Here is a 24411-nt window from a genome sequence, read left to right as displayed (position 1 = left end):
CACAGCTTATGGAGTACCTGAGCCAGACATGACAGCCACGTAGTTAAGAATCCTTAATGGATTTTTATTCGATTCGTTTAATTGAATTTAATTCATGCAATTAATTTCTTTAATCACTTCTTAAATATATGTACAAATTGTGTGTGCACAGCCTGATATTTAACTGTATCATGTTAGATAAAATAATTCCTTTAATTACACTAGAAGGAATGTCGTCTAGTTCTAAGTAACAACTAGAACATTCAACCTCTCTCAAAAGGATAAATATCACAGAGCTGTGAAACTCACACATTCAATTCCAGTAGCCAGCATCTGACAGGTAGGGGCACATGCAGCTCCATACTTGTTTTCTAAACTGTCAGAACATGATATGTATTTCTTAGGAGCTTTGCAGCTTTCTAGAAAAAAGGAAGAAAAATGAACATTGAAGAGAAAATAACATAGAAGAGAACAGTGAAGTAGTAATTTTACAACACAGAGGACAAAAAAAAGTTTCTAAGTAAACAATATCAGACCCTTACCTGCAGGATTTTGAGGTTTGCCTGTGCAACTTAGCCTCCCATTAACACAGTAGCTAGGGAGGAAAAAAAAAAAAAAAATCAATGAAAATCTCTTCTGAGAAAGAAATTTTGATGTTTTGCAAAATTGTTTGATTAGAAATGTTTCGCTCATGTTACTACCTCCTTCCCATCCTCTGAAGTGGAATATGAGTTAATTTATCTCTTCACTTTTTGTATTCTACAGTAACATCAGATTGGAAAGTGAATAATAGGCTATTATCACTATTACCACTAGTAGGCAATTGTCACTGTGAGGATGGCCTACCAAGTCATTCCAGAAGTTTGTGTATAGCTAAGTGCTGTTGACAAAGTCTCCCAGTAGGAATAATCAGATCTTAACTATTATTTTCTATTTTTCTCTGTAACATTTTCAAGCTTAAGGTAAGTCAAATGCTTTCTGTTCAGTTAAGAGTATTTGTAGTCTAGAAAAGGGTAAAAAAAAAAAAAGTCTTGAAAAATAAACTTATGTTATTAAAAATAAAGGAGACTATACTGGTTTGGGCTGGAATGGAGTTAATTTTCTTTGTAGCAGCTCAGTGGTGTTATGTTTTGGATTTGTGACCAGGACAGTGTTGATAACACAATGTTGTTTTAGCTGGTGCTGAACAGTGTCCCAGCATTCTTGCTCCTCATGTTGTCCTGGCAGGGAGGAGGCTGAGAGTGTGAAAGCTGGGATGGGACACAGCCAGGACAGCTGACCCCACTGACCAAAGAGAGATTCCATACTATACCACATCAAGCTCAGCAGTAAAAGCTCAGGTAAAGAAGAAGGAAGGAGGGGTGTTCAGAGTTACAGCACTTGTCTTCCCAACAAACCATTATGCATGGCAAATTCATGCTTTCCTGGAAATGTCTGAATGGCTGCCTACTGACGGGAAGTTCTGAATCAGTTCCTTACTTAGCTTTGATTGTGCATGCTGCTTTGCTTATTAAATAAGCTTTTTGCTTATTATGAGTAAAGAAATTTAGTAAACTGTCTGTATCTCTACCCATAAAGCTTCTTGCTGTTGTCCTTCTGATTCTCTTCCAGATCCAGCTGGAGTGAGTAAGTGGCTGTGTGGTGCTTGCCTGCTTACTGCAGTTAACCCTCGACAGACACAGGAAGACCCCTCACCTCTGTTTTCAATTTGTTCACCTTTAAACTTGACACACTTACCAGGTGATCCCACCAGTTATTGTTGACTGGTCAGGCAGAATGTACTTCCTGTCTTCTAAGTAGCAAGGACAATGAGATTTACGAACACACTCACTCTTGTGGTTCAGGTACGTTCCTTTAGGACACTGGCAGCCTTCAACAGGAATATCAGTTGGATGGCATTCCAGGGCTCGATTGGAGAGTGACAAGCATGTCCTGTCACATGCCTGAGTGTTGTAGCTAAATGTTTGATTGCCAGTACAAGTAATAGCTATAAAACAAGACAAGAGTGTATGTTAAACTTCATTTACTGATCCTCTTCCTTGTGAAAGATAATGTTCTTGTGCTCATAATGTACTGCTTCTTTTGTGTCAACAGCTTCAATGCTTAAAGCTTCCCATTGCTTCTCTTCCTGTGGATGTGGAGCTCTAGCAAAACATATTGCAGACCAAGGCTTAACACCAAACTATGCAGGTGTTTGGAGGTTTCATGCAGGTAAAATATCTTACTGCTTCTTTGTGTATCTTGGAATTTAATAATGCAAAGGGAAGCTTAGCAGAAATATCAGTGTATTTTTGAGTAACTGTGAAACCTGTGCTTATGTCTGAGTTGCAAAATAGTAAGATAAAATCTGCAGTCAGTTTTCCCTAGTTCTTTCTCTTTTTACAGGATAGCTATTTTTCTGTCTATTCTGTACATTAATTATCAAGTCCTGGAAGCATCCACATGCTCACCTTAAAGCATATGAATAATGTTTTTCATATAGTCTTGAAATAACAATCCTGTTCTGACAGACACCAGAAGGGTAGACAAAAGTTGGATATTTGTTACCCACTTTCTGCTCTTCTTTCTGATCACTATTTCCTCATTCCTCATCTGATGGCAGACCAGTTAGAGTTGGTTCAGGTACTTACTGCAATTGTCCATACTGCTTCTCCAGTTCTCAAGGACTAAGCCCATGGAACTGCACACTCGTGCATACGATCCCAGAGCAGAACAAATATAGGGAAAGGTCTCTTCATAATTACAGGCCTGGTAGACACATCTCTGAAACCCAACACATGGCGAGTACTTTGTTACTGGGGAACAGACATTTAAAAGTGCTAAACCCTAGGGGTATTTAAAAAAAACGTGTGGACATGGCTTTTAGGGATGTGATTTAGCAGTGGATGTGGCATTGTTATATTTATGGTTGGACTCAATGATCTCAAAGATGTTTTCCAACCAATATTATTCTATGCTGAATTGCAGAACTAAGTCATACAAGATACATATTATTGCATAACTAAAACTGATGGAAAATATCTGAGTAACTGCACTGCTGATGTAAATAAAATATACTTAGTACCTAAAAAATGCCTTTGTTTATTCGCTGCTTCTCATTTTTATTTTTCAAAATGTTCTGTGTAGATTGGCAAATATATTGAGCTCAATTATGCACATGGTAAAATCAATACTTTGCACAGTTAAAGTTGTTGTCATGGACAACTGCAGCATGAGCAAAAATATTTTCTGATTCACAGGGATGGGACTGGTGCCTGTGACCAAAGACACTTTCAGTGTGGTGGAGACATGATTTTTCAAAACCACACCTGTTCCTAAGCTTCTCAGCATTGCTGATTCAATGCGTGGGACACCGTATATGAGTCCAATCTGGTTTATATTTGGACTCCCTCTGTACAACATCCATCATAACTTCCTACCTTGTAGAAAGGAATAGGGTTCACCACAGCATGGCATTTCTCGAACACTGTACCCTTCTTGGTAAGAATGGAGCAGTGAGTCTCAGCAGATATTTCTAATGAAAGTAAATAATAAACATTAAAAAGGGAAAGTTTGGGGGAAACTTTCAAAAAGAAATTTTTAAAATATTTGATATTTTAGGTGAACTTTTGGCAATGATGCATTGAAGAATAGGACAACTTCCTAGCTTGTTAGTTTTTAGACTCTATTCTTGTACCAGCAGTTCAGTAGAGCTTTTTTTTTTTCTTTTTCACTATTTTTTTTTAAGGCCAATAGCAATAGAGACTTGGGAAGGCAAAGCCTGGATTTCAGTCACGGTACTGCTGAGCAAGCCTAAGACAACTGTGGACATTGCAGTTTCACTAGACAAATCACCAAACCCCTCTCATTCATCATCTCAATCCCAGATCTCTAGAATGAGACCTGATGAGCTTTCACTTGATATGTATTCTAGAAAACAGAAAAGTCTTTTTGGTGACAATTTGCGATGCTCAATCCTCTCAGTCTCTGCTTCTGTCCAGCTCTCTTATATCCCTGGTAGGGGCTTATGAAAGTGTCAGACAAAGCCAGCTGGAGAATTCATTTACCACAGCATCATCTACTTACTGTTTAGTTGGCTCAAAGCACAAGGGTCTGTCTCTCTCTCTAAGGCAGGATGGCAATTTCCTGCCCTCCAGGAATCTACAAACAGGGAGGCTGTCCCTTCAGTGATATCCATGCTGGTCATGAAGTCATCTGTAGTGTCTCCATTGTAATTGCCACACAAACCTGATAACATAGGAAATGCAAGGGATGGCTGAAAATTTAAAAATGTGTGCACAATGCCTATGTTTCACTCTATAACAGTGAGAAAATTGATTCAAAAGCTCTACATGGAGTGTCAATGAATACTCAGGTCAAGCAGCCAGAGAATCTTGATTATGTACACATTCAGTCACTGAGTCTCTGCCTCCTCAAGTAAAGAGTGTCAGCTTCTATTCAATGACAAATTCAAAAAGAGGTTGTTGTCTTGTTTTTAGAAAAAAGTAGTTTTAAACAATTTAAAAGAGAAAGACCACGAAACACTTTTGCAGTTGCATGTTTTCTTATCTATATTAAATGCATAATATCAAAGAATATGCATTTAAGCTTTCGTAAAAGCTAAAGCCTCTCTGTAATTCCCCATAACCAGAATGGAAAATATGCCTGTGTGGCTAATGTTGCTGTTCAATAAACATAAACATCTCCATCTGGTGATTACCAGCTGAGAAGCTCTTAGATTCTTAGGCTCATTGTGTTTACAGTGGTCGTGCACTACATTCAAAGAACCGTGTGCTCCAAGATGCAGAGACCACACAGACTTATTTGTTGCTCCTTCATTGTGTAGTAAAGAACATACTGAAAAAGGCGCACATGAACAGAACAGAGTTGTATTATGCATGAAAAATGTGACCCATCTCATTTCTTCAATTTGTTTTAAAGTTATTAGCAGAAAACCAATTCTTAGCACATCAGTTTTCCATGCATGATCTGTTGGGTTTTTTTGAGAAAAAAATTTATTTCCTAAAAGATGAATACTAATTTCAAATACAAACTTTCAAAATTATACTCCCTACCTTTTCTCCTTTGCATGGGGACTAGATTACTTACCTAGTGTTCTGCCTTTGAATTGTGATCCAACTTTCACATAGGCCTGGAACACAGGTGATGTTTGAACTGCAAGTTCCAGCCCAAAGTTTGTATGCATTTGAACATACATGGAGGACTGTCTGAAAACAGTGATGTCTCCTGAAGGAACAAGCATGTTTAAAAATAGAGATGTTGGTGATACTGCAAGGTAACAATTTTAACACATATATAAGTGTTCTAGCACTCTGTCTACAACTCTTCTCCCACACACAACTCTCCACAGAGGAACAGATGCAGCAGGAAAGACTGCAACCTTCCTCTAAAACTCCTGGTATTAGCAATTGAGAAATTGCAAAAGATGCTGGGTTGTGTAAAACAGACATTTAATTTAATTTGGATATAACCTATATTCCCTTTTTTTACCTGATCTGTAAGGCAGCCGCTTAAGTTCATCATCATCAGTAAGGAGATCATTCTGAGAAATCACAATTTTGTCCTGTAAGAAGAGGACATGGAACCAGGAGTAATTATATTTACAGATGGTATTTATATGTTGAGCAACTATATTGTTAATGATCTATGTAAAAGAAAAAAATTAATTCAAGCATTTTCTCACGTTATAACACGCTGCTTTTAGTTTTCACTTTGAAAATACCTTCCTGATTTGATGTAACAACTGAGGTCTTTACTGTGTATGCATGAGCAGAAACATATCTTCAGTATTTATCACCCATAATTTTCAAGTGCAGGCTACTAGAAATTACTTTGAACACTTATTTTGTGAATATAGTGATGAAATGCTGGATGGAACCTGTGGAGGGAATACCTACTTTTGTAGATTGGTAAATTATAGCACTAAGTGATGTCTCAGAATGAGAATAACCAGTCTTTTCATAAACAGCCATTAGGGTTCCATTGTGTGGCAGGCTGGAACTCTGGAGGGAAACAGGAAAGAGAAGTAAAAAGAGAAGCCTATGTCAGTATAACAATGATTTGTAGAATAAATGTGTATCTTATGAATATTTGAATATTCAGCTTGTGTTCCAATAGGAAACCAAAGACAGACTAAAATATATGTATTTGTTATTTTCTGTTTCTAGACTGCAGGAAATTACCTTCATAAGAACATAAGTGCAAACCCCATGGAATCTATATGGCCTTGAATCAAACGTGGTAACAAAGGAGCCTCCTTCCAGTGAACACCTTCCAGGGCAGGGCAAGTCTTTGCAGTTCCACTGACCCATCACACATTTACTGCAGAAACCAAAAAATTCTGTGTAAGGTTATTCTTTTCTTCACGCTCTAAAAACTCAGCTACTTCCTAGTAATGGAATATGTCATTTTTTTCACTTCTCTCCTTATGCTTTCTATGCTTTGATTTTCTTTGTCTATGTATATCAGTTGAAGTCGCTCATCTTAATTCCAAGTTGCAGAACTCTTGTATGGATTGTCAGTAAACTTTCCTGAATCGTGAAAGGTGCTGCCCTTCAAAAGGTTAGGCAGAATTTTCCAATTTTTTGGTGAAGGTACTCTTCATTCTCTCATGGAAGTACCTGTTGGTACTCACCAAGTCCTACAAGCTGCTTTCATTGTCTCACCAGGAGCATATGTTTTCCCATTCAGTGTACATGGACACTGGCTAATGTGAACACATGTCCGATTCTTTGAGATGTCATCAAGAACAGTTCCTGCCAAAGAAGATAAACAAAATATTTTTCCTCATCCTCACTTAGCACTACAGTTATTATGGCTTGAATGCTTTCTGAAATTAGCTTGAGAATGCTATTCTTGCATAGCCAGTGCCCATACTTGGAGATGTAACATGCAGGAAATTTTCTCCTAATTAAATAAAACTGAGTCTTCACAAGTGACAAAGGCTTTTGGCTACTTTGTCATATGAAAGTGCAGCCAATTGTCCTATTTTGACATGCAAATGATTGTAATAATCACAATTTCTGTAGCAAGTTCATCTTGAACTATTTTAAAGGCAATTTACAAAATGCCCATAATATTGCAGAAATCCTCTGAGGGAGGCATGCTACCTCTTCCTGGTGCCTGATCAATGTATATTTTAATGAAGAACTTTAAGCAGATGGCATATCATTATCCCATCACAAATCATGGTCTTGTGAGGAAAATGTTTTCATAGCTCTGTTCTTGCAAAGAGTGACCAACCATCTTTGGAGGACCGTGATTACTCAAGACTCCAGTTACATTATGTTACCTGAGAAAGCAGTACAATGCCTTGAAATGCACAGCTAGTTCATTATTAAGCAGTCTATTCCACTTGACTGGATATGTGCAAAAAACATTCGTGTGATCCATTAAGAATATGATGAAATGATACCTTCTGGACAAAAGCAGCCATAGGTACAGTGACTGGAACAGCTGTACTCTGGGTTGGAACAGGTTTTAATACATGGAGAACCACATTCCTCATAGATTTGGTTCGCAGAACATTTTCCCACAGCTGCAACAAACAGTGGGAGTGTTAAGATTTTTAAAGTGTAAACATAGAAGAATGTTTCATCTGCTACCTAGCAAGGAAAAGACCTTCTGATTTCTGACACTAACATTCTTTTACCCTGCCTCAATACTCATTTCATCATCTGAGTATTCACAGTTACCATCATATTCACTCTGGCTTTTTTTCATTTTTCATGCTGTACTTAGTGGAAACATTTTTCAGAAGCTTGAAGAATGGCAAACAGGCCATACTGCAGCCTAATGAAGTACCACAAATCATATTTTCTGTAGTACTTCAAGGTTTTACTTCTAATCAGTCATTGTAAATAAAAAGGCCGAGCATCTGAAAAAGGACTACTGAAAATCATCTGTGAATAAAAGGAGCGATGGCAATTGTTAGCAAAAAGGTTCAAAGACCTCAGGGGCTCTTTAAAAGTGCTCTCTCTTCACTTGATAATTTGCTAGATACAATAATAAGAAAACTGTGCTATGAGCAAACAGCCTCCTGGTAGAAGTGTGAAAAATTAAAAGTTTTCACTTGGTGGATGTTTCTGTTTTATTGTCACTGATCTAGACATAGGACCTATGTTTTGAGCTTTCTTCTCCTTTGAGGTTTCCCTGCTCTCCTTCTTATAACTTTACCAAAGACCACTGTTCTCTGTAGAAAATTGTTTGATTAAAGACAGTAGGAACTTCTTTTTATCAGTTGTTTTATATCCCAGTTATTTATCATTATCCCTCTATTTAAGACATAGAAAAGTTAAGCACAGTCTCTCATGCATAAACCATTTGAACTTACAGCAGAAGTTTTCAGTTCTCCAGTTGAACACCATTTGGTGGGACATAGCACATTGCCTGGAATACTCGGACAGTGTAGAGCAAGTGCAGTTGTTTTGTCCTGGCTCACTGCAGTCCTGCATATCGAGCTGGCAACGAATCACAAACCCATCTTTTGGTATACTGCAGGTTGGTGACACCAAATTAAGTAGCTGAGAGCAGATTATGGCCTAAATAAAAAGAGAAAGAAAATTGTTCCTAGTGGTGTTTCCTTCATATGAAAACCACAATGGAATAACATTGCTAGTTATGATTTTCTTGTTGGTTTTGTTTGTTTTTCCCCCTACAGTTTAATAACTGTATTTGACTTAAAATGTGTGAGAAATTCACTGGTAGAAAGGAATATAAATCCACTGTACAATAGGAGGAACTTGATATATTGAAATAATTCTGCTTCTCATTATGTTGAAAATTAAGTCACTTTCTATGCCATCGACCCCCCTAAAAATGGCTGAGAACATTATACACAGGAAATGTGTTGTCTCATGGAAATTCAGTTCCAGGACAAACATCCCAGATGTGAAGATCACAAAATTCATTCCTCTTTGAGCACACATTTGGTGCATTTCTCTTGCCTGCATGTTTGTGTTGCCTATCATGCTGCCTACTGCAGTATAAGGTCTCAGAGGTTCTCAGGCACACTGATTTTCTTTTCATTTAGAACTGTAAGTGATAACAATTGACAGTGGTTGTCCCTGTTATCAGTGCTGTTATCTGGCAATATGTTTTAGGCATTGTGAATATCTTCAAGTCTGTACAGTTTATAGTATCAGCTGTTAGAAAAAACGTTCTTAATGCTTCACTGTTTCCATCAATTTCCTGTGATGAACCTGGCTGGAATTCCAGAAAGCTGTGAGCTAAATGCTGGTTGATTTTTATGAGTGATTTAAATCTAGCCTTAAAACGCCTGGGGGCTTTTATTAAAATGTATTTTAATGCAAAGAACTCCTTTTCTTTCTCATATCATGCTATACAAATGTTGACTTTACCTGTTTTCATGGAAGTCAGTTTTATGAAACCACTGCCTCTCTGTTGTTGATTTCTATCTATCTATCTTGCCCCCTCTGCCCCCCTGCTAAGAATCCTGCTGCAGAGAAGCCAAGAAGATCTTTCTTACATATTTTTTGTGAGGAACAGTGGAAATTGGTATCTCCTCAGACAGGCAAATCTCTGATGGATCATCCATTTTTTGTAAAGCAGCAAATTTAAATGTATCGAGCAATTTACCTGAAAATTGAAGGGTTAAAATTTGTCAGGAAAAAACCTGCATTGGTTTGTTTACTTGTTGCTGTGATGTAGCAAAACTCAGATTTTACTCTTTGACTGTTAAATGGCCTACTAGTTAATCTTCCCAATGACAACTGTCTCTTGTGAAAATTAGGAGGGTGTGATCCTTACCACCTGTTTATAAAAGATAAGAGTCCTTATCACTTGTGTGAGGAACCCACTATATTATGCTCATAGCAGATAACAGAGTGTAGCATAACCATAGGAGAAGTATGTTGGTGCCCCATGGGACTGCTTTATTCAATTCTGAAACCCAGCAATGCTATCACAGTATTCAGTTTTCACCTTGACTCACTTTACTTCATTCCCCTTCTGTCTGAAATGTCCTTGTTTCTTACCTTCACGCACAAATTCATTGAATTCATAACCATCGTAGTTCCCACACATTCCACAGGTTTTCCCCATGTATTTTTTTTCAGCCAAAACCTAAAATAAGATAGAAGAAAACATTTAAAAGGATCACCCTAAGTAAAATTACCTGCACAGCTTTACCTTTCTCAACCAAATTCAGTTCAAGCACCCAAAAGTGATTCTTCTTATTAATTTCAGTGACTTTTTTGAAGGAAGAGTTTTGTAAGCAGTGACATCTTTTCCCAACAGGCAAATAGTGACTTTTTTTTAATTAGCATTTAAAGAAGAATAAGATTTGAAGACGCTTACAGAGAATTGAAAGTAGATAATATTCTAAGGAGCCAAAAAAAAAAAGAAAAAAGGAAATTAATGCTGAATGCTTGCTAATATCTTTGTTGACAGACCATGAATTTCAGGTTTCTTCTCTTAAGAAACTTAGGGTTACAGGAAGAAAATCTGTTTCAGAAGAAGGTTATTCAGTTCTCTGTTGCTCTGGAGATTAAAATGGTAGTATTACTGGCTACAAACAATGAATTATTATGAAAATATTAGATCAGGGGAAATAAAACTATATTCTTTGTATAGTCAGATTAACCCATCACAGTAGCATTTTCTCTTATATGTCTTATTAATGCTGATAAATCTCCCAGAAAATTTATTATATATGACTCTACTCGTTTTAGCAAACTTATCAATTTAGAATTCAGTGTCTTTTGTGGCAATAATATCACAGGTCACACTGAGAAAATGTATTGGGGATTTTGGAGGGAAAACCTGAAAAGATTGAGAAAAAGGAAGGAAACAAAGAAACTGGTAGAAGAACTTAATGTTTGAAACCAAAAGAGATCCCAGGGAAGCACAGTAGAAAAGACTAAACTATGGCATACAGTATTAAATTCTACACAACTTTAAACAGCATCTCTTTAGCAAAACATTGCAGCTGCTGGAATACCCTGAGGAAAGATTAAAATTTGTGAAAGTGTCCACAAATCTCAGCACTGGTGGCTTTAGTGCTGCAAGTGAAAGTAACATGCAAAGTTGTTTATTTCAAGAGGAATGGATAAAACAGGAAAAGATAAATATCAAAATAGTAAATACATGCAAAAGCACCCATTAAGTTCAAAGAGTTCTTGTCATTCCAGTGAATCAGTGAGAATTTTCTTCTCTGCTCTATGAGAGCATTTTACTAACCATGAGGTAGTCATCATTGTTCCACATGACAACCAGCTCCATCTCCATCAGCTTGGCCACCAGGCGGATGTTGCGTCCATAAGGCGCTATTTGGATTCCATTGCTGGTGTAAGGCAGCTGAATGACACTGCAATAAGGTGAGAAGAGAAACCAACCTCAGAGCAAGATTATGCAGGTATTAGTTATTTATTTTGGGTGTGATAGATGCACAGTCTGAGTACTTGCAGCAACATGAAACAGCATTTTTTTCCTTTTTAGCTGTGACATTTCAAAACACATGAAAGTTTCTATTGATTGAAAATCCATGTCAGCAGTTTCATAGAAGAATCACCAGAAAATGGGGTGCATAGTGATTCTACTACTGACAATGTTTGCACAGGACTTGGCATCTTCACTTGGTTTGGTTTTATTAGAGCTTAGTTATATGTTCCAAGAACTTGTAACAATAAAGATTTTGTGGTAGAACTAATGTTGATTATGCTGAAGAGATTCTATGGCCTGTTAATGTAAGAATTATTGTTACGACAGAAAACTGACAAGATTAGAGAAATCCATAAAGGGAATGTTGTAGAGTGTGAGTGCGTGATGGGAAGCAATGGGAGTAGAGTCCAGTTCGTCATGTTAACTGCAGTAATTTGTTAATTCATTTTTGACACAAAGCAGTCTTTAGTGCACCTGCTATGTAACTCCCTGCCTTCTCTGAACACATCATTCCCCATTCATGGCAGAATCTTACCCAACACTCCTGACAGAAATGCTGCCTTTCTCAACAATGACAACAGAAGGTCCAAGCTCAATAATGATCCTTGCAATTTTTTTGTCCAGCCCACGACGGAACTGAATGTTGAAGTCTGGGCTGGTCTCATCACATACAGTTGCAAAGATGTAGTTGCAAGTCCCAGTGAAGTCATACTGGTATTTATCAAAGGTTGAAAAATGCCCTCCACCCCATGTAGAACAGGAATCCTTGCTCAAAACTATAAAACAGAAAGAAAAATGGATTTAGGTCTCTTAAAAACATATTTGCTCATTCTGATTAGCATTTCAAATAAAAATACTATGACAAGCTATTAAGTTTCTACTCAGATTAATTCTGTAAACAACATTCTAGCCCTCTATTTTTTTTCTTTGTAATCTCAAAATTTTATCTCAAGTCATGAAGTGAAACAATATTAGGAGTGAGAGCAATATTCTCATTCACTGTAAGCAGACAAGGATTCGCTAGATTCCTAGCTTGGGAAAAACCCTTCCAACTCCTTCATGGGTAACATAAAGATTTACCTTCTTATTTCAATCTGCTAGATCTGTTTGCAAGGGTGACAGCTTGCTTCTGGACAGAGCTTTAAGATCTCAAGCACAGCATTTACCAAGCTCCCTATGGCATTACTGTATCATGATTAACTGCACAGTCAAATCACAAGATATCCAAAGACAGTCTTCAAAGCCCAACATGTAATTCCCCACTCTTTTGGCTCTGTGTTTGTGTGACAAAGTTCCAACCAGTTTTATAAATATACAGAATGTTTTAATCAGTTTTCATTTTTAAGAAGTAATCTGAAATATTCATCTGAAGAGACAGATTTTCAGATGTGGAAATGAATCATAAAAAAAGAGAGATACAAGTCCAGCACTTGCTGTTAGATAGTTCTGCACCTACTTACAGCATTTGAACAGGCTCTCTGAAGCAGATAATTTTCCTGAAGTAACAAAAATCATGTCCTCAGTTCTGTATTTGTAGACGTAGATTGTTTCTTTTAATTTGTTAATTATTTTTGCTTATGGTGTCATATGAAACTCAGGTATCTTAGAATATACCTTAGAGTCACAAAGTATCGGATAAGTTTATCAAAGTCTACATGCAATTTATATTTATTGTTTTAAAACCAAAACATTTTTTTTTAACTCTGAAGGAGTGATAAAATGACTACAGAATGCTACTGGTTTTATCCAGGTCATGTAGAAAATACTGTTTCCCAATGAACTGTTACCTGTTGGCAAAAAGTACTCCTCTTCCACACTTCTGTTCTGTCCTGAAGGTCTGACTGGAAAACAGGAATTGGCTAATTGTTATCATTGATCCTTCATGCCCAAGTCCAACTAGTTTAATACATTGTGCTTGAGTGATACTGACCACCAAACCTCAGTGTGCCAAGGAAAGATTACCTGGGGCTGCACAATGGTCAGAGTGCAAGAGGTGCCCCTTTCAATAAATATAGGAGCATAGTCACTGTATTTATTTAAATCTTATCAAAGAAAAATAACAAATGGGAATGTCAATAACTCAAGGAAGTTTAAATCTAGATTATGTGTTTGTCTTTTCAATTCAGCTTTTATTAAATAATATCTAGTGATTTTCTTTTAATTTGTCCTTATCCATGCTCTACTGTTTCTCTTGGTATAAGAATAGACAGAAGACAGAGATGAGTTCCTAAATATTTGGGAATTTTTTGTCTGATCACAAGTCTTCAGCTATTTTTACTTTTAGGATGAACTTCATATAGCTTTTCCATGCTTATACTGAATGAGAAATCACCTAATTCAAGCCACTCTCAGTTTCTTCTGCCTAAAGAAATACTCTTTATTATAATAAACTTGCATTTTATATAATTCTTTTTGTTCTACACCTCCACATCTTCCCCGAACTGGATAAAGAATTTCATTCAACCACTGATATGCAACAAGCTTTGGAGTACATAGAATTGGTTTTTAACAGTATGCAGAAGTAAAGCATGATACTTTAGTGTAAAACATTAAAATTGTGAATTACTAGGAAGATTGTCTGTGAATAGAGGATAGAAAAAAAAATCAGAATATTAGGACTGATATCCATACTTATCTAGAGAGGATCTTGTGAAAATTTTGTGTTTTCAGAAGGCCTACAACCTTCTGTATCCCGTAGCAGAGGAACATCATGTCCCGTAAAATGTATCATGTTAGCACGATGACATTTATGCATTCTTGCCATGGACACAAAAAACAAAATGTTTATTGAATGAACTTCAAATTTAGAAGTCAGTGCCTCGCATTTCTTCAGAAAAGGACATGTGAAAAATTGTGTTGTTTCTGCCCAAGGGTTGATGTAGCTCTGTATTTTATTTCCAGCAGAGACCATTAACAGACTGCCCAAGGGAAGACCACCATCAGGTCAGGCATATATACTTCCATAGATATTCTCTCAGTCTCCAACTATTTTCAGTTCAGGGAATTTTGTGAGGCTATTGGGATTTTTCTGCTTACCCCTCCCTTGTACTCTGGCTTCCAAGTCCTTGTCCACCATCCTTTTGAACAGAACCAAAATTTCTTTGTAGCAGAAAATGTCACAGTAACTACAGTCAAAATTTGCCATTAAATTTTAATTATGAGTTAACATTTTAATGATACCTGCCTTTCTAACAGTACTTCTGATAGCTAATATTTTTAGTACTTTAAAGCTATAATATGCTTTTTTTTTTTTTTTTTTTTGCTTTGGCATTGCACATTGTTTTACACAAGTAAGACAGTAGTACCTTACTATTTGTATTTCTCAGACTCAGAAGGACTAGCACAAATTCACAGTAAATAGGTGGCTGCAGTTAATTTTGCATACATATCTGGATGGATGCACACAAGCCATTCTTTGGATTTAAGGGAAAACTGCTGGTAAACTACCGAAGTGTGGCAGCAGCTGGCACAGCTGAATGTTGACGCACAGATCTGTCCTCACACTGACTCCCCCTGGCTGCTGGCTATAAAGGTGAGGAAGAAGTATTCCATACTCTGTTCCTTTGCATATATGTTTGTTTTAACCTGAAATCTTTAAAATCATTTTCACAGACCTAATTTATACAGAGAATGAGCTTTATTTACTTTCCTGGATTTTGCAATATCAAAAGAATCCATATCCTAGATTTTTAGGTAATATTAGGCAGTAATATGTAGGAACGAAAATCAAACATACCACACAAATTACCCCAGTAGCATATTTCTAAATGTGGAAGGCTACTAAACTGCTCACAGTTTCTATTCTTAGGCATAAAAACCTCAGCATGGCACAATAAAGCACTTTCCATTTAGTTTAAAACTTACCACAGTGAGACAACACATTATACAATCTTTTTACATGTGAAGTCTTCATTCAGAATTTCTAAAATTAATGCTTCAAAACATATGCTCCTTGAGGCAAAGATTTATTTTTATTATGTGCTTTGTACAGTGCCTTCTGCAATATGGACTTGATGCTGAATAGAGTTGTCACTCACACTTGAATGCAAACATTAAATACCAGGTCAGACACTTACTTCTTTGCAGAGATTCTTTCTGGTTTTGGAGAAAAACATGGGACCAATAATTTCCTTCAAAAGCTGTGAAAGGAAAAAGAAAACAAAATGAAGTTATCCTCTGAGCAAAAGGAAGTCGGATATTTGTATATTTATTTATTTATTTTTAACCATTTCACAAAGCAGGGTCAGCACGTATGAGTTGTGTCCTGCCACACAAATCTGAATGGAAATTATCATGGAAAATCATGTAATTCATATTACATAATTAAGGTAGAGAAAATTCTTCTGTACTGGTCAAATGTTATCAAAATTTGCCAAAAATCCTATGCAATATGAAAACTCCTGTACTTCATACTAAAAACCTATGTTCCTTTAAAAAAAGTGAGATAAATCTTTCCTCATGTTTCTGAATTCTTGTTTCCCTGTCTGGGTAGAAGTAGTGAAGGGAATAGCCAAAAGTGTGAAAATATGGGAACAGTATTGTCCTGTGTGTTCTTCACAAGAACCATGGGATCTGGAGCTGAAGAGCCTGAAATCCTCAGGTGTAGTTGTTGCTTTTGCTGCTCACACTAAGGCAGAATGATGAAAGCTGTAACCTGCTCTCTTCTGCACACCTCTTCACAAAGCCTGGTTTGGTTAGGAGAAGCCAAGGAATGCTTAACAAATGCTGAGTGCAGTGTGGTCCCCCTTCCACCTCAAACCCAGACCTACTGCATGAGCACAACTGCTCCACGTCCTCACACATACCCAAAGGCTCTTTCACCCAGCCGTTCGCTCCAGCACTGCTGGAGTGAGTTCTCAGAGTCAATAGCTGGGTGGTGACAACCAAAGCAAGATGCAGGAATAAAGACCTGGGGTGCTTCAGAAACGTGCTGCTCATTTTGAAATTTTCTCATGCCTGGTATTTCTTAGATAGCAGGAGCAAGTATCTTGTAGAACCCATGTAATTCTCTGTTACATGTTTAGGATCTTTTGCAACATAGAAAATGTTGTGGCAGAAGGTTTCTTTCATCAGATAAACCTGGCCCAATCTACATACATATCTATATATACACTACAGCTCTGCAGGGTGCTGTTGCTTCCGTGGATACTGCAGTGAGGGGAAGCCTCCAGGGAGCTCACCAGCTGTAGCAGACTCTCAGCCAATTCCATGCTGAGCTGCTGAAGATAAGGTAATATTTGCCAGGTGGTACCTCAGGTGAGGCTCCGCCTTTTATGTAAGGCTAGGTTAAAGCACAAGAGGGAATTTTGGAACTGAGTGTTTCAGCACATGCTTTTGCTTTGGATCTCAGGTCCAGACATCTCCAACATTCCTATCAATGCCTCAATTTTTCTCTGAAACAACACTTACTGAAAAAATATGTTATCTGGATAAACTAATCTACATTTTTAAGAGCTAAAACACTACACTGGTAGAATAGCAGACAATAAATATTTAGGCATAAGGGAAATAAATCAAGGATATAAATTCAGTGACAGAGGTCCTCCCACCCTAAATGTTCTAATAGCTTAAGATGGCATTTATCTCAGCCACTCCCAAACTGTCTGACACACTCATCACAAAATCACTGTAGATCCTACTCATGCTGCCTTGTTGTCTAGAATTGGTCAGCACTGGCCAATAATTGTTTGAAATTTTGCCAGTGTTTTAGAAAACCTCCATGGCTGGCCTGCAACTCAACAGGCATTTCCAAAATCCAGCATGCTCCTTCCAAGTTCCTAGTGAACCATGCATCACAGTAAGTACACCACAAAAAGGAACGGTCAGTTTGTGGCTTTCAAGCTAACATTCTTCATGCCAAGAGTTCCTGCTGCCTTTTTTGAACCCCTGCATTTTGACACCTCCATTTGTTCAATAATCTATTATTGTTGGTTTTACAGTTTTCTGTTTGTTACAGTTTAATCCTAAACTTCAAACACTACATTAATGGGATTTAGGAGTGTGTAACAGCTGCCTTCCAAGGATATTTGATTTGCAGGAATTGAATATATGCCTAAAGCATTATTTAAGTCAGATCTATCTAGAGAGCTTGATGTAAAGCAAAATGTCTAATAATTATTGGACAAATATTTTAGATTAGAACAGACAGGTCAGTTTACAAAGCTTGTTTATCAGCTTTTCAAACTCAAACATCTAAGCACGGCAAACAAAACTTAACACATACTTCAGGTTTGGTATTTAGATTAAATCTGAACATAATAATCATCCTGGATTACATGGAGGTATACAAGAGTTATATTGAAAATAACTAAGGATATGAAATCCACTTTAACTTTTTGCCCAAGGAATAGCTAGTAAAACAAATACAGAGCCATTTTGCTGACTATCTACCAATCAGTCTGTATCCTGTTAGATCAAACTATTATACTTATTACAGTACAGTAATTATTCGCAGCATTTACATTCTTTTTCTCACACTAAACTCTGAAGAGATTAGTTAAATCTTCCCGGCAATGTTATCAACCATTCACAAGCACACAAAATGGCAGATTGTACAGATGCATCAAGCACTCTGGCCCCATGCAGAAGTTGTATTTTGCAATCATTTCTGAATTTTTCATTTAAAAGGCTGTCCTAGTGTTAAATGAGATTTCTAAAGTACTGAAATCTTCCTTACTGACATTTTACTATTACTGCAAGTATTCTGTTTTCCTTTGAGAAATGTAATGAAAGACTTATTTTGAATTATCTCAATAGAACTTTAACCAGAGTTTCACTTCTCTTGGATAAATGAAGGTTTTACTTTCAATTCCTACTCTACTCCAGCTGACCAACTTCCTTGAGAATTATACCTGTTGAAGTGCAGTTTCTGTGTGGTCAGCCTTTCTAGCTCATGGCAGCAATACAACCCAGTCAAGGAATGTGACTTATTATGAAGAAAGAATGAATTTTGTTCCTATACTATGAAACATCACTATGGGAAAATACAATTTTATGTTGTAATGACTTCAATCAAAGTATTTCACATCAGATAAAAAAATGAAAACAAAACATTGAAATGAAATTGTTGTACTTCCAACTTGCAGAAATAAGATCTCTGTTTTGTAAAGAGTTCAGTTTTTCTCTTCTAATTTGAGACAAACAGAAATGTTGAAATGTCAGATGTTCTGGAAAGGACAAGAACTTTAAAATAAATGACAGAAGCCTAAAATTAAATTTAACACTGAGGGTACTGGTAGAGCTGTAGCTGTAAGATGAGTTATCAGTTGCACATGTTCATGATGATTTCTCTTCAGTATGAAATTATTAACTCCCTTTGTTTCTTGCAAACACAGGTATGTGAACAGCATAAATCAAGGTGACTTCCTAGTTACATACTTCATAAGAAAAAGTATGACTGTACATAAACCTCTCAAAAGGATCCATGCAGTTTTGATTACTGAAATAGCTAAAGGGTTGAAGCCTCAGTTTAATCAATGAATCAGCATCTCTTATTAAGTAAAAGCTAGAACTAACAGTTTTAATCAGGTTTTAAGCTTTTGCAGATTTTTTTTTTTACTCAAGCTAATGCATGTTTACTGATTTTCTTGAGTTATCACTTTCCATCAGACTTCACATCAAATAATCAAATATATGTCCTTACAATCAATATTTACATTTCCAGCTAGAGACGGACTCAAGGTACAGAATTTGGATGCAGATCCATGAAGGAGAGAATTGAAGTCCTGGCTTTTATCTGACTCATTCTAAGGAGACAACACTTTGATCTAGAGTCCAAAACAATGAGCACCCTGCATGTCATCCAATTTAAGAACATACAGATCAACATCCAAAAATTGCCTGATTTCAAATCTTTCCTTGTGAAAACAAACAGATTTCATTCTGTCAATCTCCAACCTTGTGTGACATTCCAAGGCCCTGATATTGTTGACACATCCCAAAGGAGAAAACTGCTGTGTAAGGATTTTCTACATCCCACTTCCAGGGTTTTTATCTTCAAATTCAACTTGGTCCTTTGTAGAAAAAGGTCCTATTTGTGATTGCCAAGTTTATATATAAAGCTTGTGGTTGTGTAAGTGTCTACAACAATTTTCTATTTGATTGCAAGTGTTAGTATTTATAATAATACATCTATTATCTAAAATAGGAAGTCATGTAAATTAAGATGTTGCAGGCAGCAAAACTTGGGGTTAGGACCCATGTCCAGGTACTTGACTTGATACTGGTTACAATGGTGCTAATACAGTGAATGGAGTTACACCTGATTTATAACCATACAGCTGAGGTTAGAAATTGGCTCTGAGAGTCTACTAAAGGGTTGAGTTGCTTATATTTTAATTATTTTTGTGCTATAGTTTAAGTCAGTGATTTAAGAGTAATAAATGTCCCCATGCAATTTGAACTATATGGTTCATTAAATGTAGCAAACACAATACAGAAGAAACAAATTTAACTTTGTTTAAACTAAAGCAAGTGAACTATGCTTTTTAGCAGCTTGAAACCTGTTCTTGACATTCTAACTGTAATAATTGGTAATAAAAGAGAATATACAGAAGAGATAAAAAAGAAACCATCTCAAGCGATGTCAAACCATGGCAAAAAAAAGGCTCATTCTCAAAAAATCTACTGAAAACACCACAGGAGGAGTAATGGGTAAGAAGGCAGAGTAGCTACAGAGTCAATGAACTTACCTATCAAGTCTTTTTTAGAAATTACACATTCATCAGGTATTCAGGTGGGTTGAATCAAAAAAGTAAGAGTCCTTTAAAAGACTGAAGAATCGAATAATATATGGAGGAATATGTTAAGAGTTATGTGAAATTTTTGGATCAGAACCATTAGCCTGTTTTCCAGCACAGGATTCTTTCGATCACATCATTCTTCAAAAAAGAAATGCCATCACATAGCTCATAATTAATGCTTTTTGCAGTTCACATACCAAAGAAAAGCGATTTTGATTATCACTCTACACAGAAGATATACAATATATATCCACAATGACATTGCTAGGACACTGTATCTTGAACATCTGAAAGATGAAGGCACGTGGCAACTTGGAAACACGACCAAAGTCCATTAAAAATTTTCCCTGTATCTAGGGAATGAGTTTTAGGGAAGGACCCAACAAATCAGTAATCAACTTTCTGACGAACTTAAGAGCAAATTGTTTTATTTCAGCCACGTATTTATTTAATAACATGTAGAAAACATGTAAACTGAATTCTGCAGGCTGTGGGAAAGGAGAGCAAAACCTCAACCTCATGTGATGTAATGCTACAATGGAGTCACCCCCTTTTTTCTATATTGTTTCAGTGGTTTCCTTCAAGCTATGTACCAAGAGGAACCCAGGCACCTTGGACTTACCAGCAGATTGAAGGAAACTGCAGAAGATGAGCAGTACCAGTGTTGGGAGCATGATGCATGCCCTGCCTGGGGAGTGTTCTCAGTGCTCTCCCCCGTTCCAAGCGGGCAGTGCCAATGCTGCCACTTTCTAGGCTGCCCTCTTCAAGCTTGGATGCTTTATATATAGAATTGCAATGCCCTCCCTCATTCCCACAGCTCACAGAAATTGCAACAGCAGAGTACCCGCCAAACAGGATCTCCTCTTTATCAAGTTCAACACACCTAAAAGCCACTTAGAAAAAGAAGAAAAAAGAAAATGCAAACCTCCTCCAGTTCATTATCATTCTTACAAGGTTTTTATAATGGCTTCTATTTGTAACACCTCAAACGCTTTTACCTGCATTTACTGAACAAATTTGGTATCATACCCAAAAGCAAAAAGACAAATAGTACACAAATTATGATCACTAGCTGATAAGGAATAATACTGGACCAGTACACAAAGTGGAAGAATGAAGTGCAGGAGTTTTGGAACTGCTGAAAAGACTGTGTGGATAAAAGATGGTAAGACATGAGTGAACAGAGATACAGATACCAGATTTTTTTATTAACTCTTCTTTCATTAACGTCTATTCACTCTCCTGGGTGATTGTGTTCATCTCTCCCTTGTGTGACTTTTTAAGCAAACTGATAAACTTTGCCTTGGTAAAGAGGTCTGTTTGTGGTACAACTGATTGCCTGACTATGCAAGGGAGCTAAGTAAACCCTTGCCCACCACTCTGCCAAGGGCAGAGGGCAAACTCTGTTCCAAAATGGGGCACACTGTTGCACTGTGGTACTTTGGCAACTTTCACAAGTTAATCTCCACCTTCCCACCAACACCACAGAAGATCAATTCCACTTCTGTTACGCTTGGATCTCTCCACATTAGAGGTGAAATGTTGAATGCACTGGATATGTTCAAAGTGTCACTGCCACCACTGATTTGACAATAAAAGGAGGACTTGCTGGATCCTGTCATTTTTATTAGCACGATAATTACTAATGGAAAAAATAGTCTCGATACATGGAAACTTTCCCTATAAAATATAAAATCCGTGGGTTATGTCTCCATATGAATCTCTTCAGCCTTTTCTGTTTCACCTATGCAATACCTAAGTGAGCTTCTGAAGGAAGTGGGAATAGATGGGGCTTTTTCCTTGGCAATCTCCCTGCACAACAGGTGCCTCCTCTGTCATCCCCACCTATATCACAACAACGGGATCACAAGCCACGCCCGTAGCTGCCAACATTGGGTGTGCCGTGGTGCTTCCCTGTGCTTCTGGCATCCAGGAGCAGTGCATTAAGGGTTAGAAAAGGCAAGGTGAGGGCAGGTCAGGCCAGGGGAGTGAAGGGGAAGAGAAATTCTCAGAGCTACCCCTTCTAAGTGGTGGGAAGAAGCACAGGAGAGACAGTGACTTAACATAATCTCAGCCCTGGCTCAACCAGGTTGTAATTAAAATGAAGACATTAAATTTTAATTGACATGGAGGTCTGCCTTTTTCTTTTTTGGGATTTTTTTTTTTGCCTTTACTACTTTCCATTCCTCTTCCCAGGAACAGAAGGTGGATAAAGTATATGGCCATTTATAATATAATTGTGACCCTAAATTAAAAAATTTCTGTTGAAAATTTTCTGCATCTGCCTTACAAAAACCCCAAAGTAAATGAACAAAATCACTTACCACTTCTGAAAATCATGCTCAAAGTGAAAAAATATTGTCCTCAAAACAGCCTGTAACCAGACTGATACTACAATAAATATATAATTAAGATTTCACAACTGTACATATCACATTATTTCCGGCAAATCAGCTCTAAGTTCTTATTAATTAAATCCAAAACAGAATTTCATTTTTTCCACTTCTAGGAAGTATCTTCTTTATGAAGATAAGGGACTAGAGTGCTCCCTAGCAACTCAAACTTGATAACTGATAGTGTCAGACAGAAATTTGCCTTTCTCTGACAGGAGACAAAAGAATTCCATCACTTTTGTCAAATAGGATTTTTTTTATAATATATTTTCATAATATTTCTGTCAAGCAGTAATAAAGTAGCTGACGTTAATGAGCATTTCATGACTTGCTCATTTGAAGAGCTGGGCACTTGAGAGCATCACTTTTACTATCAAAGGTACCAGACTGAGACATCATGAAATTAAGATCACTGGTAACAGTTAATTTTCCATTACTGTGCCTTCAAGCTTTTCTCTGTAGCCTTTATGTTTACTGAAATCTTCTGTCTTTATTATATGAAGCTTACAAAATTCTCAAGAAATGCAAATACTGACAAAAGTTATTAAAAGTATCTATCCAAAATACTGCTGTTTTCAGTTCCCCGTATTTGTAGCAACATTCTTAGCTGAACTCATTCTATCTGAGAAGTCAGGATAAAGATGTTACCTTCAGCTCTCCTGGAAGGAATTTCAATCAGTCTAAAAACTTATGGTTCAGCAAGTTATTATTTTATGGAGACGTCCAATGATGATGTGAACACAGTTAATCAAAAGCATCCATCTACGACTGCATTTAAGTCAGGACTCCAGATCAAGAAAAAAACATTTGCTTGAGGACTATGAGAAGTGTCTTGAGTTTGCAGTACACAGATAATTATTTTATGTGGAAGAGATTTGTGAAAAACTGTGTGCCCAGCTGTAGTGAGAGAACGATGCCTCTGATTAAAGTGGGGTTTTTCCCCATTTAATAATTATAATTGGTTTAGTACCAACATCAGTAGTCAGAAGCTGCTGTTCTATAGGAGAGCAGAGATTGTTGTGGCCATATATAGTACCAGTAACAGTTTCTCAGTATTGAAGGACAGTTTAGTTTCCAGCACCATGTACACTTCTGGAAGATTTTTGAAATGTCAAAGGAATTTATGTAAGCCAGATATTATGCAAATTGAGAATGTTATAACACTTTAACTAAGTAATAGACTATCTTGTCTACAGTTTAATTACTCTAGGAATTTTTAGGTATATCAGTTACAGAATATCTTGGTGCTTTTATGCAGGTTGCTAAGAAAACATTCCACTTCCAGTAATATACTCATTGTATGTTATTTTTCATATTTTTTGGATAAATAGCTAAGTATCTTTATAAAGAGTCAGACCAAAATACTGCATTTGATTAGCCCTAGTTCCTGTGGGTGTAGAAGTAATTTCCAGCTTTGGAAGCTTGTGCCTGTAAGTTTCCATTGCTGTTAGTGGAATGCAAAGATCCAGGCTACAGCTTGCTAGCAATCTGACACAACAGCTGATTTGGTGGGTTTTGTCTTTGAGATCTGAAATTTGATTTTCTGTCTCATTCGAATTTTGAATAATTGTAAGATAAATTGTTTCAATATGACACTATTGAAATAATCCATACTTTAACTTAAAAATTATTTTAGATGCCTGCCCTCAAGTAATTGTTTTAGAATATTCATTATTGAATCATTTATGTATAATGAAAATAATAATTATTATCTTATAAATGTTGTATCAGAGTGACATAAAATAAGGCTCTTGAAAACAAGTGGGTTATCTTCTATTCTTTATGACTGAGACATTCACTATGACTGGCAGGGCAACCTCAGTTTCTACAATCCAATCAGCTGTAAAATTTCAGTAGGAAAGTTTGACAGTCCAGGTTTTTTTGGTATAGATTGTCTC

General features: G+C 36.8%; 1 protein-coding gene and 1 long non-coding RNA gene across 4 annotated transcripts in view; one reads left to right on the top strand and one right to left on the bottom strand.

Annotated features, from left to right (window-relative positions):
* Positions 1-20831, bottom strand: part of MUC6 (mucin 6, oligomeric mucus/gel-forming) — a 38551-nt gene extending 17720 nt beyond the window's left edge. The window contains exons 1-20 of the mRNA XM_042038159.1: positions 20743-20831; positions 15456-15518; positions 13167-13220; positions 11915-12155; positions 11179-11305; positions 9975-10062; positions 9467-9576; positions 8312-8519; positions 7394-7516; positions 6614-6734; positions 6162-6300; positions 5877-5981; positions 5470-5542; positions 5068-5205; positions 4045-4206; positions 3399-3493; positions 2610-2742; positions 1717-1966; positions 522-574; positions 289-398 (exon numbers count right to left, since the gene is read on the bottom strand). Of these exons, the coding sequence (XP_041894093.1) occupies positions 289-398; positions 522-574; positions 1717-1966; positions 2610-2742; positions 3399-3493; positions 4045-4206; positions 5068-5205; positions 5470-5542; positions 5877-5981; positions 6162-6300; positions 6614-6734; positions 7394-7516; positions 8312-8519; positions 9467-9576; positions 9975-10062; positions 11179-11305; positions 11915-12155; positions 13167-13220; positions 15456-15518; positions 20743-20794 (2445 nt within the window). The 5' untranslated portion in view covers positions 20795-20831. The remainder of the gene's footprint in view (positions 1-288; positions 399-521; positions 575-1716; positions 1967-2609; positions 2743-3398; positions 3494-4044; positions 4207-5067; positions 5206-5469; positions 5543-5876; positions 5982-6161; positions 6301-6613; positions 6735-7393; positions 7517-8311; positions 8520-9466; positions 9577-9974; positions 10063-11178; positions 11306-11914; positions 12156-13166; positions 13221-15455; positions 15519-20742) is intronic.
* Positions 391-21741, top strand: LOC121669373. Of its 3 annotated transcripts, none has more exons than XR_006017745.1 (4): positions 391-1823; positions 2074-2190; positions 6147-14911; positions 20692-21741. It is a non-coding gene; the product is annotated as an uncharacterized LOC121669373 (long non-coding RNA). The 3 variants fall into 3 exon arrangements; XR_006017746.1 differs by having other exon boundaries at positions 1069-1319; positions 1591-1823; positions 6147-21741; XR_006017744.1 differs by having other exon boundaries at positions 6147-21741.
* The last annotated feature ends 2670 nt before the right edge of the window (positions 21742-24411 follow it).

The sequence above is a fragment of the Corvus kubaryi genome, unplaced genomic scaffold (genome assembly GCF_017639235.1).
Source record: "Corvus kubaryi isolate FWS band 111438036 unplaced genomic scaffold, C.kubaryi_AGA036_p1.0 37392, whole genome shotgun sequence".
NCBI classification, from domain to species: Eukaryota; Metazoa; Chordata; class Aves; order Passeriformes; family Corvidae; genus Corvus; species Corvus kubaryi.
This window is presented reverse-complemented; position numbering and strand designations above follow the sequence as displayed.